General features: G+C 39.6%; 1 protein-coding gene across 3 annotated transcripts in view; it reads left to right on the top strand.

Moving 5' to 3' along the window:
• LOC149146812 (putative pre-mRNA-splicing factor ATP-dependent RNA helicase DEAH4) overlaps positions 1 to 17,690 on the top strand; it is a 448,775-nt gene extending 431,085 nt beyond the window's left edge. For 2 of the 3 annotated variants that reach the window (XM_089438928.1, XM_089438927.1), the window contains 3 exons: positions 16,183 to 16,343; positions 16,468 to 16,646; positions 16,871 to 17,690. In XM_089438928.1, coding sequence (XP_089295054.1) covers positions 16,183 to 16,343; positions 16,468 to 16,646; positions 16,871 to 17,036 — 506 coding nt within the window. In that variant the 3' untranslated portion in view covers positions 17,037 to 17,690. Of the gene's footprint in view, positions 1 to 16,182; positions 16,344 to 16,467; positions 16,647 to 16,842 lie in introns of all 3 variants that reach the window. The other variant, XM_089438929.1, reaches the window with a different exon arrangement.
• The last annotated feature ends 460 nt before the right edge of the window (positions 17,691 to 18,150 follow it).

The following is an 18,150-nucleotide window of genomic DNA, read 5'->3' as shown; positions in this document are numbered from 1 at the left end:
GGTCTAATCTCCAAATCATACTCCTGTATCTTAGTAACCCACCTAGCACGAGTCCCTAAGCAATCAGTTTGAGTTAATATGTCCTTAACAGCAGAATGTGGGACGAAAGCAATGATCTTAGAGTAACCCACATAAGTTTTAAAATGCTTAAGAGACTTGACCAGGGCGTAAGCCTGCTTTTCCATGGTATTGTACTTCAATTCGGAGTTTTGAAGTGCTCTACTCATGAAAGCGATAGGCTGCTCATGACCATCTTTATTCTTTTGAAGCAAGACACCGGCAATGGTATCCTCGGAAGCGAAAGAAAAAATCATGAAATCTTTGGAGTAATCAAGACTAACAAGGACAGGAGCTTTCGCGATAGCAGACTTGATTTCTTGGAAAGCCCTTTTGCCCTCTTCCTGCCAGACAAATTTCACATCTTTCTTCAGAAGACTTTGAATGGGCTTAGCTATTTCCGCATAATTCGGGATGAATCTTCTAATAAAGTTTATCTTTCCAAGGAAAGACTGAAGGGACTTGAGGTTGTGCGGGAGAGGAATCTTTTGAATTGCTTCAACTCGTTCAGGATCGACCTTGACTCCTTCCTTAGAAATGATATGACCCAGAAGTTTCCCTTCAGTTACCCCAAAGACAGATTTAGCCGGATTCAAAGAAATTCCATATTCTCTGCATCTATCGAAAACTTTCCTAAGATGATCTATATGGCTGATACCATCTTTAGAGAAAACAGTAAGATCGTCTTGGTAAATCTCGATGATTTTCCCGATTAACCCTTTGAAGGCATAATCCATGGCCCTCTGGAAAGTAGCTCCAGCATTTGTTAACCCAAACGGCATTCTGATGTATTCAAAAGTGCCCCACGGTGTTGTGAATGTGGTCTTGTGTCGATCTTCCTTTTTAACCCAAACTTGATTATACCCAAAAAAACCGTCTAGCAATGACATCATTCCAGACCCAGTTACTCTTTGCAACAAAGTTTCCATTTTTGGCAAAGGGTAATTATCCTTTTTGCATGCTAGATTAAGGTTTCTAAAATCGACACAGAGTCTTATTGTACCATTCTTTTTCCTGACAATCACTAAATTCGAACACCATGTCGAATGCCTAGTTTGAGCGATGATCCCTGCTGCAAGCATTTTTGTAAGCTCTTTCTGGACCAGGGGGGCTAACTTAGGATTAATCTGCTTGAGCTTCTGCCGGAAAGGTCTAGCATTTTCGTCCCTTAATGGAATAGTATGCTCCATAATATCCTCCCTATAGCCCTTCAATTCATCATAGGAAAAAGCTAAAACATCTCGATATTCGCGAAGTAAATCGGTTAACTTTTTCCTTTCCTCCAAACTAGTACCTTTACCGATTTTAACTATCTTCGGATTTTCAGAAGTGCCCATGTTGACTTCAAGGTACTCACCTGGGTCCATCTTGTTTTCTTCTCTCAGCTTCGTGGCATCATGCCGATCAAAATGTTGCTCTAAGGCAACCACATTTCTGGGAGTGGGATTTATGATATGTCTGTGATCTAAAGACCCATCCTCGTCAGAAACTAACCGGAAATCCTCAAACTCGTCTAAACTATTGAGAAAACGAACGACTTGCTTTTCATCATTAAAAACTTGCCAATGCTCTGAGTTGTCTGGGACAGATGGTCTGAATATTACCTCCATTTTAATTTTATCGTTAATTAACTCATCAGACAACTGGAAAGTGGTAGCAGCTACGGCAATTTCATCTGCCGAACTATTCAGCTCTCTAGGAATTGCTTCAAGGCTAAGGGCATCGAAGTGCTCCATAGTATCCCACACAGCATTTCGATAGTTTCTTAATCTCTGATTTCTACATGTGAATTTGTTCTTAAGCTGCATGATAACCAGATCGGAATCCCCCTTTATGCTAAGCAACCTAATCTTCAAGGCTTTGGCCAATTCAAGGCCCAACAATATGGCTTCATACTCAGCGACATTGTTGGTTGCTTCAAATTCTAGACGATAGGCAAACTTGAATACGTGACCAAGGGGAGACTTGAGCACAATCCCAGCACCCTTACCATGACTAGAGAACGCACCATCGAAATACATATACCAGACTTCATCTTTAAGACTTTTGACCTTTTCGTCGGGAGGAGCTATGGAGTTAGACAGGATAGCATAGTTCCCGATGTCAGATTGCTCTCTAATTATTTCGTTATGAGGCTTTTTAGGATTTTCAACATGAAATTTCCTCTCAGGCTCTCTATTTAGTCTAACGAAACCGTCACCGCTGGGAGAAGGAATCATAGCATATGACCAATTCATCTGAATGCTTCCCCCTAGATCAGAGGCCCACTTTCTAGATAACAGCATGCCCCAAGCATCAGGTACATCAACAACAACAATATCCATAACCACCATGATGTCTGGGTAGACCGAAAGATGAACTTGCAAATCCTTGATTAAACCATGTACTTCGATCTTCTTAGAATCCATGGCGCATATATTATAGTAGGGTCTGGAAACTCTTAAGTTAAGCTGTTCCATAACCCTTTTAGTCATAACACAAGCAGATGCACCTGAATCCAACATGCAGTTATTCAATTTATAACCATTGACTAACAAGGTGATAAAGAAGGGTTGATGATCCTTGTTATCAGCATCTACGCTTTGCAGATAAATAGGGGCATCCTGATAGTCAACCTCACGAATCTTCTGTTGAGAAGCGTTGACTTGAGGACCCTGAATTGCCTTTAGTAATTTGTCTCTTTGGGAAGGGATCTTAGCGATCTCAGACACGGGAACCCAGATTTTAGCATTATTAAACCAACTCCCCAAGTCGACATCTATTCCTGAGTTTATACCAGGGTTTAAAGTTCGAGGAGGAATTTGATTCCCGCTCTGATCTTTATCCCTTCTCTGGTATGTTATACCCTTATCTCTAGCAATTTCCAGAATTTTCTCAGGAGAGGGTTTCTCACCATATAACCTGGCCAAAATGTCATCTTCGTTTTCAAGGTTATTTATACTAAAGGCAGATTTAGGATTGACAACATCATAGCTTCTTTCCTTAACCTCTATCCAATCATTCATGGGCAAAGGAAACTTGCTCCCTACCACGTTTATTTGCTCACCTGTCCCAAACATTCCATTATCGAAAAGTCTTCTGATAATGAGACAAGAGGATTCTTCGTGAAAATCAGCACAAGCACGACAGTAAGGAGGAGCATCATCCACCAGATTGGTAAGCGGATTAGGGGGCCTCTGCTCACTAGATTGACCCTTTCTTTGCCAGTTACTATTTCTGTTATTATTATTATTTCGAGGCTGAAAATTTTGCGGTTGCGCTCTTTCCATTTGAATTAGCCTATTCTGCAAAGTGTTTATCTCCTTGTTATGATTAATTTCCATGGTTTCAATTTTCTGAAGCAATTTGAGAACAAGTTCATTTTCAGGCTCCTGGGCTGCTTTTCCCTTAGGTTCCTTTAGTTTCGTAGCAGCCCTATCAAAGCCTGGGATTTCAGACTTCCCAGAAGCTGCCTTGTCCTTTTCAAGTTCTACAGCTAAGGCTTGGCAATCACGATAATCAGTAAGTTTAGCACGCCTTAACTCATAAGATGGTTCGGGACCAAAGGCATCGATATAAAAATCTTGGAGAGTTTTATCTGAAGGTTTATAGTCTTGAGGTAATTCTCTAATAATACCATTAAACCTTCTGTTAAATTCTTCAACAGTTTCGTCTTCTCTCTTTTTCATCAGAGTAAGAGCTCTTACAAGATGTCTTCCCTCTCTCTTATCTCCAAATTTTTCTCTAAATGAATTAATGAGTGATTGTAGAGAGTCAAAAGAATTAGGAGGTTTTTCTGTATACCAGTCATGAGCATCACCTCCTAGAGTCAAGATAAAAAGGGTCATCCTGACATCTTCATGATCAAAATCAGGAGATCTAGCATACTTAGCCATCCATATGTTGAAATCACGCAAATGGGAATTAACAGTAATGGCATTATCTCCATGAAAGCTAGGCAATTTGTCTATCCCAACAGATGGAATATCATTGGGGGCTCCAGGAATGTTGGAAAAATCACAAGGGGCAAACAGACTCATGGTGTTGCGCCTAACTTGACCCCTAAAGAGCAGATGAACGTCAGAAAGGGCTTCTTGTCCAAGACTTGTAAGGAGTGCACGAGAAGCGAGTTTGTGTGATCGCACCCTGTAAACCTTTTCAGGATCCGGAGTGGGGTTGCACAGACTGCCTGGATGTCTTCTAGTGTACACTCTTCCAGATAATATGGGAAGTGGAGTCGCCACTTGAACAAGAAGCTAAGCACGGAAAAGCTTGAAAAAAAAGGACCAAGGACAGAAAAACTCTATCCCCGGCAACGGCGCCAAAAAATGTTGTCGCGCAAACTGACACGACAACGCTCAGACGGGGGCTGTCACTCTGATCCCCGGTCTCTCCGTTTAAGCCTGCCTCCCACGGCTAAGGGGGGTAGACCCTGAGGAAAGATGAAGGCCAACTGCCAGACAGTTGGACCGGGAGACGAGATGCACGATTGAGATAAGCACTAAAATGGTTTTATTGATTTGATAGACCAGTGCCTAAAGAGACCTAAATGATCACTAGCTAGATGGTATAAGCACATGAAACACGGACAACAATCATCAGATACAGAGAACAATAAAACCGCAACGCTCCTCAAATAACGATATCCAGCAAACTAAGAGAAATAAATTGCTTTAAACAACAGTGAAACCAGACATTTGTTTTGTGCTCAGATCTCAGCGTGAAAGATAGGCAGTGATAAGCAATTGAAGATGGTAAAAGTAATTTTCCACAACAAAGAAATTTTTATGCTTTTTTTTTTTTTTTTTTTTTAGAATTTTTTATAACCAAATTAAAGTCAAAATTTAAAATCTAACCGAAGTAAAAAAAAAAATTAATTAAAATCTAAGCATACGTGACTAATTAAAATCAACTAGACTAAATGAACTAAACTAACTAATAAGAAATCTAAATGAACTAAACTATGACTAAAACCTAAACGACATAACAAAGGAAATTACATAAAAAAAATGACAACTACGCGGGCACCCATTCTTATACGTGAGAATTGAAACAAGCTGAACCGTAAATTTTATTATGAAAATTTCACAAGCTGTAACCTATCTTACGGTTATGCAAAAGGAAAAAGGCGTATATCCTTTCACGGCAGACCAATGGAAATGCGAGTTTCGAAGCCGGAAATGTGACTACGCTCAGCCAGAAAAACACAGGTATGAAAACGACAGTCGAACCAGCACACAGAAATGGATAACGCAGCAAGAGCTTCTCTGACAGGAGCAAGGTTTCGATTTTGCTGGTGTTTAGAGCAGAGGGATGGCGTGAGGAAATGACAATCGGACCAGCACGCGGGGATGGAGGCCAGAGGGAAATCGAATAAATGGAAGTCGGATTACCTGCTGACGATGCTTAGATCTGCAAATCAAATGCGTAGGTGTACAGTGACAACGTGAAACCGGTTTGAAGATTGCCCAATTTGATATACGCAGAAGCCTGGACGGATTGGATGGCAGACGGTAAGAGCATATACACAGTCGGAAAGAGAATTACGTGACGGCTTTTGAGAGCGAGAATGAATTTTTTTTAAAAGGGGAGAACGCTGGAGCGTAAATCCGGGTTTGAAATTATACTATGGAATCGAAAACTCACAATTACGCTTCAAAGAGTTACGCAGACCAGTGAGCAGTGCATACTTTTCAAAGGGATTATTATGATTATTTTTTTTTCTTTTTTTTTTATTTTTTAAAAAATGGCGTGAAAGGAAATGGGTAGCACGAGATTTCTCAATGGCAGCGATGGACAGAAGGGTACTCACCTGAAACGCAAAATTTTCACCTGTTGCTGCTCTTGCACGAGAACGAGTGGGCCTTGTCTCAGTCGCTGATGAATGGAAATCGATTTCAAAGATGACCTTGCCTTGGTTCGCAGATATCTCATCCAGATTTTGACGATATTGCTGGTGCTGTAACCTGCAAAACTGAGAACGGAATTTGGCGGACATACACAAACATTTGCAGTAATACCCTCACAAATTTGCCCAAAATCACAAAAAACTTACAGCTCTGGTACAGCTAGATTTGACAATGATTGCAGTAACATTTTCAAGATATCAAACATTTGAACTTTACTGTGAAAATAAAGAAAATCCCTCATGTAAAACAGGAAATAAACCCTAAAAGATTAACCCAGGGCACAAACAGCTGGGCTCTGCACAGAAAAGCTTGTGGGAGTCGGCTGGTTCAGCCCAGAACTTCCCCAAACGCCCACAAATAACCTTCACCTAAAAGTTTCCTGCACACCTCAAGCAAGCATCAGCAAAAAAAGGGCAAGAAATGCTGCTAGATTTCAAGAGAAAATGGAGATACCTGCCATTTTCCAGAAACCCTACAACATTCAAACCCTAGCACGTGAGCAAGGTACCTGTACTCACAATGCTCTGAAAAAAAACAGCTATTTTAACTGCTGAAAACTGAAATATGCAGAAAAGCAAAAATCTCACAGCAAATCCCAGAGAGTAACACCAGCCAGTTTGAACCCCAAAGTCTTTTTATTAATCAGAAATCAGTTTACAAGAGAGCTTTCAGTACAAACTCACAGATCAGATAAACCTAAAAATGACCCCCTAAGACCCTATATAAAGGAAATGATCCCAACGGCTAGTTTTGGGTGATCCACAAAAATATTATTATTTTATTGCTTAGGGTTTTTGCTTTATTATTTTTAATTTTTCAAATTTTTAATTTTTTTTTTTTTTTTATATGAATTTATTATTTATTATTTTTATTCATTAAAAAAAAAATTTTAAATTTATTTTAAGATGGATCATCAAACCCAGCCGTTGGAATCATCACCTAGCACCTAGGACCTAGGACTCATGAGGGGATTTACAACATTTTCAACCCTCAAGACACATTTCATCATGATTTTTTTTTTTACAATTTTTACAATTTACATCTCAAAGGGATGAATCCACTTAATACAGACCCTCATAGACCACCCAGTTCTGCGACACAGCTATAATCTAGCAGATTAACATGCTAGGGTTCTCCTAAAGTCCTAATAACAAAATGCATCCCGGCTTTGGGGTCGGGTTTGAAGGAAAACTCTGCCGATCCATGGATCGGTGAGACTAAAAACCTCCCGGGACGCAGATCATCATTAGAAAGTTAGGTCCACCTAGGCAATTTTACATACATGACTCTGATCTGCTTAGATTATTTACAATTCAAACATGCAGACTGGGTTTACAACAAAAATGATCAAGCTGTCGATGACTGTAGGCTGGCACGGACATGTCGCTCAGGAGCTACCCTTCTCTGCCAACAGGAAGGAGGTGGACTGCATGGGCAGTTGACCAGTAGTGGTCAACAGGCGGTATAAAGCCAGGGGCCTCCCACAAATTGTAATCATCTTCTATCTTTTCTAATAATAATAAATATGAATTTGCCAAATATTTAAGTTGTTTGTGCCATCTGGTATTAGAGCCGCTTATTTGAAAAAGTAGCGTTACTATTTCCTTGATTGGTGTGTGGATGATTTTTTTGGACACTCCGCTTTTTCATGAGAATCTGTTGAATTTGTTGAATATGATGAATTGTGTTGGTGACTACCTCCATCATCTTGGAGTAGTTGTTCGGGTGTAACCTTCATCCTGTCACACAAAGTGTTCAGCAATGACATTGTCTGATTATGATTTATTTCAGATTTGATATATTTTTGCTCAAGCTGTTGTTCTATTCGATTTGTCGTATCCTGTAGCTTCTTGATATCATTGGAATGTCGAATAACCTTACTCTCCAGTTCGACTAATTTTTGGTTGAAATCATCAGAGTGGCTAGTAATCCTATTCTCCAGATCAATCAGTGTTTTGTTGAAATTGGTCATTGTCATCGACGACGTTGAACGGGTTTGTGGGGGTGTATATTTGTTCGCCAACTTTTAATTTGTCTATTTTTTTTAATTAATAATAATAATAATAATAAATTTTTTATTTTTTTATTTTATTTTTTTTTATCTAATGAACGTTGCAATTTGATATATTTTCCTTTTTGGGTTAACAAGAAAATTTCATAAATTAAAGTAACATATATCGAAGGAAAAGAGAACCAATCTTATCACTCTAAGCTCGTGATCAAGATAAAATCAAATTTCATGAGTTTTCTTAATCATTTCGAACTTGTATTAGGCTGATGATATCTCTAGAAAACTCATGAGCAATCCTTGTATTCACCGCATACAGTTGTTTCAAGGCCCTATTAAATAATTCATTGTTTGGATCACCGCCAACCATAAAATGTTGAATCATCTTCTTAGTTTTCTTCAACCCATGTAAGTAGGCCAGCTTTATAATTTCGATAAGGGAATTCCTTCCTATGATATTAGCCTGCGAGATGTACTTGTCCAACCTCTTAATCAGTCCTTTGACTTTGTAGAAATGGGCCAGTTGAACAAGTTCCTTGGGTTGGGGCATGAATTTCTTCCTTACTAACTTTGGCATTGTACAAATACTTTACAAGTGCTTTCACGCTCTCTCCTCCAACCCCATCAATGTGCACTTCTTTCGTTTCATTTCCGCCAACCATAAAATGTTGAATCATCTTCTTAGTTTTCTTCAACCCATGTAAGTAGGCCATCTTTACAATTTTGATAAGGGAATTCCTTCCTATGATATTAGCCTACGAGATGTACTTGTCCAACCTCTTAATCAGTCCTTTGACTCTATAGAGATGGGCCAGCTGAACAAGTTCCCTGGGATGGGCATGCATTTCTTCCTTACTAACTTTGGCACTGTACAATTACTTTACAAGTGCTTTCATCCTCTCTCCTCCAACCCCATCAATGTGCACTTCTTTTGTTTCATTTCCTTCTACCATTTCCCGGAATACTTTTGACTTATTTGCTAGAACTAGAGAGTGTGCGTGAAGCAAGGTTCCCTTTGAAGTGCAAAGTATGGTAATATTAGCAGTCACGGATGCTTCACCAGGAGTGAATCTCCACTTTCTTAGAAACGCAACCTCTTCTTTCAAATTTCGAAGAGCTTCCAATTCCAATGAATTACTCCTGTGTTGGTTTTCAAGATCTTGTTTCGACTCATTGGCATGAGTCCACGTATAATTAAAACAATTAGTACACACATAATTAATCCCTATCACAAAACCGCAAAGTCTGCAATTGGTCTGATTTGAGTCAAAATTGACACCATCTGCCATGCTAAAATGTGGATTTTTGCATTTTCCTTTAATGCAAGACGAAATCGATAACACGATCTTTTGGATTAATTGGAAAAACTGCGTACAAAAAATAATGTTAATACATTGTACACCACTCTTTCGAGAGAGATTGATTTTTACATAATTATATCTTTTGTCAACTCTGGCTGAGCATCTATTGTCAAATCCTCCATAGAAGGTAGGACCTGTTCCTCTTCCTGATCTAGCATGGAAGGCTCATAGAGTTTCAAATTTTCTACATTCACAACTGAGTAAATGCGCATATATGGTGGTAAACTGAATCGATAGGCATTATCACCCACCTTTTCCAGTATCTCAAAGGGACCATACCTCGGAGCCTTGTTTTTCTTACCAGGACCTTGCAGCCTCTCCTTGTTCCACTGTAACCATACTTTGTCTCCCACCTTAAATCACTTCTCTATTCTATGTTGATCATGCTTGGCCTTATACTTCTACGTTTTGTGTTGATCATGCTTGGCCTTATACTTCTCTTGTGACCTCTGTAGTGTTTCTTGACTTGAAACATTATTAGACAATAGGGTAGAGCGTGATCCTTGCCTTTGGTAAGTTGATCTCACCTATTGTCAGGGACTTTGGGATAGAGTGTGATCCCTATGCATTGGGGTAGGTAGGTTGATCTTGCCCATTGTCTTTAGTTTCGGCTGGTAGCTTTGGCTCCCCGATGGCGATGATGGTGATTCTGGGTGGTAGGAGAGACTCCCCGATGGTGATAGAGTCAGGGTGGTAGTTGGAGCTCCCCTGCAACATTTCTTCTTCTTTAGATTCGAGAGTGTTCAACATGAGATGAGCAGAGACATGCAAAGATGAGTAGGGAAGTACATGACATAATGATGAGACACATATGGTGGTCACATGATTCGGTTATAATATCTCCCAAGCTGAGAGAAAGTGTTAATTTGGCAGTTCAGTGGCAAATTCCAACAATTGCATTAAATTTCTCTTTCCGAGAGGATCAAAATTGAAAGTGGATTTTTTAAGTCAAGCCCACAAGTTCAAAATTTTCAAGGTCAGCCTTGTGTCTAATGGCACCTTTCAAGGACAAGATGGTGCACCTCAAGTTATGTATAAATACAAGTGCCCTCAACTTCATTTGGCACCTTATCAACTCAACACATCTCTTCTCTCTCCTCATTTGATTGGTTTGTACAGCTTAGAATTGCAGGGAATCTTTCACATGTGCAAAGGACAAGTGTCACCTTCATGTTGGCCGAATTTCAGGTCTGTTCTAGGACATTGACCAGCACTGACTTGGGTGGATTTGATATGATTTTACTGCTGTTTTGGGTGGAGTATCTCTGTTCTAGCAGCCTGCAGCTATTGGCACAAAATCCAAGACAATCTGGGCACTTTGACTGCAGCCCTAATTGCAGAACTTTAACTTCAAGTGACCTCTCTAAGTTGACCAAGTTTGACTGTCTGGAAGTGGACTGTTTTGGGGTCATTTCAATCAGCAAAGGGGGCCGCATTAATTGAACCAGGATCGAGCTCTTTTGGAGACTTCTTTGACTGCTGACCTATTTCTGGTTATGGCACACTTTGGTTACAGTTGACTGTTGTTGACTTGGGCAGATTGCAGGAAGATCAGATTTGACTCTAGTTGACTTCATCTCTCTCTCTCTCTTGTCTCTGCTTTGGATAGTTGCTTGGCATATTAACATTATTGGATATTGGATATTTGCTAGTCAAAGCTTGACTTTGACTCTTCGATGATGTACTCTCTTTGTTGAACATTTGAAGACAATCTAATATAAGAAGATTTGCAAAGGGTTTCCCCCCTTGTGGGGTTATTCCCAGGTCATTCACCAAATATTGTGTGTCTTGTCTCTTGGCTATCTTTCATTGTGCATTTGTATAATTGTTCTATCCACTATTTGTGCTTGTGATTGTGAGCTTGGTTCAAAGAAATCCCTTGATTTTTTTGATTTGTATTGGGCTTCCTCATCTTCCCTTGTGTATTTGGCTCTATCCGTTGCTGACACCGCTGGACAATTTTTGATTCCTATTTGTTTGTCTCCATCCCATGGCCTTTTCCCGCAGAGTTGTTTTCTGGCATGGGTGTATGAACCTGTGTAATCATTGTTGCAATGGGGGCAATGAAATTTAGTGGTTCCATCCCCTCTCCCTGCTTCAGGCCTGTTAACATATCTCCACAATGGGGTTTGGTATTGTTTAGTTTTTTGAGAGTCATGTTTACCCTCCTCCAGCTCCTCCTCACCGGGGTTTTCATCAAATCCACTTTCTCCAGCTTCTTCATCCCCCTCTTCATTTTGGCCCCTCCGTTTCCTACTCTCCAGCACCATAATAACCATAAAAGGGACCAAGAAGAGGAAAATGCCAAGAAATATAGCCAGGTCCATGATGTTTGATATTTGTAGGCTTTTGAATCTGCAAATTAATTTAATTTATTTAGATTAATTAATTTAATTTATTAATTTAATTTAGATTTATGATTTTTTTACTAAATATAGTTAATAAACTAAATAAACTAAATTAAACTAACTAAATTACTACCTAACTAAATTAAACTAACTAAACTAACTAAATTACTAAGTTACTTACCTCTTTGCACGCTTGCTCCTTGCTCCTCGGCGCTTGCTCCTCGCTCCTTTGCTCTTGCTCTCATTCAAGTGATAATGAAATATTTTTGGCCCCATTGTGTTTTTAAAACATATTTTTTTTTTTAAATTTGATTTTTTTTTTGGTGTCTGCAATTTTTTTTTTTTCGCCAGATCGCTCCCGTCGTCGGCCGAATCGCTCTCGGAGCGAAAATTTAAAGCTCGGGAGCGATCGCTCCCGAGCTGTAATTTTCGCTCCGGGAGCGACGGGAGCGACGCTCCTGATATCGCTCCCAATTTTGGCAGGGAGTGGAATTTTTTTTATCGGGAGCGCACTCCCGAGCCGCTCCTGCACAGAGTGCGGATTGGGAGCGAGAGCAAGGTGGGGGGGAGCGCTCCCCCGCACCTCTGGACTTGGTTATGGTAAATCGACCTTCCCTATTGCCATTGTGGATCATTCTTCTGAGATGAGATGAGAAGAGATGATGATGTAGCTATTAGCTTTCCTTATGTTGAGACATGTAAATCTGAGATAAGATCTATGATGTACTCTTTTAGGTCATGGAGCTTGACCTGGAAACGAATAGGGTGTGTGAGATCTTTAACAAGGTCAAATGTGATTGCCATGGACGTGGTTGTGGTAAATTGATGTCCCCTATCATCCATTGAGGATCAAGACATCATTGTTCATCCAAGATGAGATCTATGGAGCAGTCAGAAGAATTCCTTCGTAGCTGAGGAGGATTGAAATTGGATTGTAATGCTATAAGCTTTCCTTATGATGATAGAATGAAAATACCTCCCTGGCAAAGAGGGATGTTGAAAGTTGTAGCTATGGTTGGCTTTTCCTTTAATGAAAAATAAAAGAGAGAACAAAATTAAATTGCAAATTTGAATTTATTATTTCCCTCCAAATAATAAATTTTAGTCGGCCTCCTTTTGTATAGGATGGCTGGGCCCTATGAAGCACCTATTCAACCCTTCTTGGAAGTCTATATGATGGAGAGACCTCCTCCTCCATTTGATTATCGAACTTGTCTTGTGCATCTCTGATCTAGCGAAGGAGGAAGAAGCATAGAGAGCCGAATTTCAGAGGGAAGGGTTGGAAGGGTTTCTATTGCTCTTGGTTACCGGTTTGGTTATTCTCTTGATGCTGCTTCTGATGTAATGATGTACAATGAAGTCTCTCTCTCTCTCTCATATAAGGAAGAATTTCTGGGTTTTCCCCTCGCCTCAGGCCTAGTTTCTGTGTCTCTTGTCTGATGGTTTCTTGTTTATTTCTTTTGTTTCTACTGCAATTTACTACTGCTCTTTCGTGCTTATGAATCAATTTTCTTATTACTGCTACGTGATAATAATGGTAATGCTAATAATGATTTTGTTATCTGTATAAGAGAATTGTTCTAGCATGGCCCTTGAAAAATTAACATGCCCTACCTTCTGCACTCATCCATGCGCTCTGCGTTGCATTTTTCTGTGCTTTTATGCATATGTTATTCTGCACATGGTGATCTTCATCTCTAATCCACACGCTGTTGTCTTCCTTCACTCTTGTGCCTTCTGACTTGTCTCCAAGTGCTTTTCCATCCTCCGTGCTTGTCCTCTTATTCTGCCTTGGGTGCTATTCTGGGAGGGTCCTTCAAAACTGCATGTTGACGCAATCAACATTCCTGCATACAAGTTCTGTCATGCCTGCACTTGTTCTATCTGACTTGACTCTGTGCTTTCTCACTGACTCAATTTAACTTATCTTTTACACACACATCTTGTGCTCATACTGAAACTATTCATCGATGCTCACAGATCACTTTCATGGATGAGTGAAATGTCCTGTGACTTTGGTGCTATGAACTTCCTGCACATACCTTAGTCTTACCTCTCTATTTGGTACACAAATATTTTCAAATGTATTCAACAGTCCCTTTTCTAGACTTTACTTTTTTAATTATTAGGGCCATGCATACCTCTGTGGGTTCTGATATATATATATATATATATATATATAGACACACACATTGTGGTTGTAAGGCGATATCCTGAATGGGAGATTGATCCATCACGGGTCTGTAACACAACTCTAGGCTTCTGTAATATTCTATACCCCAGTTAGTACCAATTCTTTTCTAATGCATGGGTTCTGTCATCAGCCTAGATTCCATTTAAGAAGAAAGCACTATCATCTGATAGCAAGATATTACCTTTGTTATAGTCCCGATGCTTGAGCACTCAATGGGTTTCTGAAAGGCCATTGTTTACACCGTCTAGCCTGTTGAAATTTTCCACTGTTGGAAATTTAATGCAAAACAAAGAATTTCACCTCTTTGACTAGAGTTTCCCCAGATCTTATCCCTGTGAATTTCAGCCTTAGGGCTGTTATGAAATAGAATCTAAAACAGCAAGGAAGATAACGATGGTTCACTTCCTAACAGCCCAGTCTTCTAGGCATTCCAAGGATAAAGGATATCAAGCCGTGTAGATAAGTTTTAGCCCTCTAGGGCAACTTCTCTCACATAAATCAGATCTGTAAATTCACTTTTACAGCAGTTATAAGAGCAGCAAAACATAGCTTTAATTCTTCAATGATGATGTCAAATCACTCAATTGCTCTTTTATTTATGTCAAACTATTAAGACATATAGCTGTAAATTACAATACATGAACAACATATGGCTGTAAATCAATATGAAGATTGCACAAGTTTTGGACAGCTGAAAACTTCATTAAGATGCTCAAAATGAAGTTAATGTACATACCATAGCCTTCTCTCAAGGCTAGTACAAATCACTTGCTCTCCACAACCTAGTTAAGGAAAACATTAAGAGCTCTAGCTCAACCGCAGAGCTCCAACATAATCACTCTAACAAGCCCCGCAAGGCAAGACATCCTCTTCTCTTCTTCTCCATCAAATATACCCTAGGGTTTTATCACAAAACCCTAATCTTAAACTTCCAAGGGATAAACCCTAACCCTACACTTCCAAGACACTTTAGGATACTCCAATAAGAATGACAAACCCTAGTGAGTCTGAGAAAGAGAGAGAGAGAGGACCCCACTACACACTCTTCTCGAGTTCATGTCTCTACTTGGGAGAGGATATAAAAATGAACACAATGACATGAATGAGGATTCTGTCGTTCCTCTATTTACATGAGAGGTAAGGGAGAGCAATAGTACAATGTGGGAGCACTTCTAGGCCAAACAAGTGAAACACTTGACTCCAAAGTACACATATCATATTCCAAGGTGATGTCACACACAATAAAGACTCAAGATGATGAAACTACTCAAGCCTCAAGCTATGTCCACATCACTCCATCACAAGCCTCCATGGACTCCATATATCCTCCCATGCAATCTACTTCATTGGTTGAGCTGCCCATTGCAAGAACACTGTTGCAGCCTATGAGCCCTCGAGCTAACTGTGAGCCTCCAAACAGGAGTCCAAGCAACACCATGCTATTCAATGTCTGATGCCCTTCTCTAAGATGCACAATGCTCCTCCTCCCAAGTTGGGTGTTCTCCATGCAAGTGAACCTCTCCATGTAGCAACAATGAAGGACGTTTATGAAGCAAGCAAGAGAACTCCAACTCCCAAAGGAAGAATATCTTGCCAAGACTTAATTGAGATAAAGCAATCACTGAGCAAGCTCTTTCCACAATGCAAATCCATCATAGATCATTTACCATGTGCAAATCCATCGCGGAGCATTTAGGTGTTGAACATAGACCATGGAACCCAAGTCGTATGAAGACCCAAAACATGGTGTAAACATTTTCAGAGTAACCCCAAAAGCTAACATAGTCAAGCATACCTATGTAGAACCAAATCAGAAGTACCGTTCTCGCCAAAAGCAGGATATTTTTTTTTTTGAATGGATCATGCCAACTACTTGGATGCTATTTGGATATATGTGAAATAGATACTTCTTAAACCCAATTTTAGGATGAGAAGTGCAGATGTGTGGAGCCTCATGTTTTGGGACTAAATCCACAGAGAAAAAGTGCAGTTGAGTACTTTGTTCATTTCTTCTCAGAGATTTGTTTTGCATGCTAGCAGAATTGTTTGTTATATATTTGAGACCTGGTGCTGGAGATTTATTTCAGTGAATATCGAAGTTCTTCCCAAGTCAGATTGCCAATTGGATGTCAATGTTTTGAGTTTCTAGCAAGCAAAAACCTTGTGATCAAATTCAGAACCACAACTATGGATCGTGATTGTTATTTCAGTAAACTTGTGCATGTGCATAAATAAGGAATCCTATATTTAGATGTTGCATATGATAGCGTTTGCACAAAGTAGGTGATATGGAGTCCTGAGATTATTTCTGGTTTGTGATGATCAGAATCTCTAGATGTGCGGCCAAAAGAAAGTTCACGAGAAAATGGGGGAATTAGTAAAAACTTGAGGAAAGCTTTATGCATTGGTTTTGCAAATCGACTTGCACAGCGAATGGAACGCCATAATGGTTACAGAACCTTGTGCTACAAGTCACAGCTAGTCCAGGTTCAATGTCAATTTTCACTCATTATTTATTTTTATAATTGTTACCACATCTGTAGTAAACATACGCGTTGTATTTATTTTAAATTTAGTGAATTTAGTAAATTTAGTGAATTCATTGAGGCAGGTGCATCCGACTGCTTGTCCACTGGAGGTCGATGATGATGGGCTCTATCCTGAATATGTTCTCTATAATGAAATGCTAGTTACATCCCGTCCTTATATACGTAACTTGTGTGCCGTGGAGGCATCTTGGGTGAACCCAATATGGGGAAGGTTACAACATCTTGACATCAATAAACTCAGGTACATATTCTTGTGCTTAATGTATGCATTGGGATGCCAGATTAGGGCATGGGAGACTCCTTTAAATCTAAATCCATTTTCTTAGCAACATGCACATGTTATGGCCATAGGATATACCTACTGAATTCGAGCTTTCTCTTATTCTTAAAATTCAAAAATTGGTTGTGGTAAATCTCCAATGTTTGTTACTTTGCAGGCTAATTTTTTTATTATGTGTGTCTTAGTGGAAGGGTTACTTCTTCTGGTGGAGTAAATACTGTAAGCGAAGAGGTATCAAACTCGAATCCAAGCCTGACATCTTCAAAGAAGCCTCCAGAGAACCTTGAAAACAATATCCGGGCAGCTCGGGAGCGGTTTCTTGCCCGAAAGCAATCAAAGATTAAGAAGTAGATAGAAGGAATAACAGATCAATCTGTTTGATCATTTTTGTTGGTCACATATACTTCAAGTCCCTCTTGAATCCACTTTGATTGTAATAATCTGTTGTAGGTCTCTCTTTCTATATATATGTGAAGTTCATGGTGTGTTTTGTGGCTCCCTTCTAATTGTTGTCTTTGTGATGCTTGCTTAATGCTGAGTTTTTTTTTTTCAACTAAAGAAATTGCACCTGGAGCAACTCTTAAATGTGCATACTCTTGTTCCAGATTGGACCACAAGACCTGTGGGGACCAAACCTCCCCACCTGAGCATTGTGAGTTTATGAAAAATAAAAGTAGCATATCCCCTGATGAGACTTTTGTTGCACATTAATATGAGACTCTTTAACGACTTTTATCTGGAGAGTTTAGTCGTGGGGAATCAATAATGCAATAGCCCAAGTCAAGTAACAATAAGACATCATGCAGCAAGGACAGGGAGAGAGCAGTTCATGGTAGGCAATGTGACCTGTGAAAGAAAACTCATGTAGTAAGAGGGTAAATAATACCATCTGATTGTTTCCAAAAATTAAGTATACATTGTAGGAAATAGCATTGCAATGATAAGCTTCAATGTGGGCACTCAGATGGCATATTCAGCACCGTTTCAATATAATTTACATGTATCTGTCAGGCTGGCATTCCTGACATTATTATGATTGTTACGATCTCCCTTGGCCATTTTGTGAATTTGTGGCTGTCAATTTGAAATCATTTTAAAATTAATTATTGTAGTGTGAGGATGTATTCTCGCATAAGAAATTCTACAAGGGAATTAGCAGTCATTGGATTATAATGCTTTTCTTGTAACTATCGTTCCTCAAAATGGAAGTCATCCCTAGTTACTAGGGTGCTGGTTGCACATGAGGGTGTTGGTGCGGCGTTGGAAGGTAGCTTGTTAGGTGAGAATGTGACAGCAAACAACAAAAACTAATTGTAAGCAACATATAAAGGTTTGGGAATTTGCAGTGTGGGGTTGAAAACCCTACAACACTTTAAATTCTCAAGTTACGACATCCTTAACGTGTTAAATTTCCTAATCGTCCACAGTATGGGTGACTACCTATTGCCATTGCATACTAGGGAGT

This window comes from Pinus tabuliformis, chromosome 9, assembly GCF_031772625.1.
Source record: "Pinus tabuliformis cultivar Carrire ecotype Pingquan chromosome 9, CPIR1, whole genome shotgun sequence".
Lineage (NCBI taxonomy): Eukaryota > Viridiplantae > Streptophyta > Pinopsida > Pinales > Pinaceae > Pinus > Pinus tabuliformis.
This window is presented reverse-complemented; position numbering and strand designations above follow the sequence as displayed.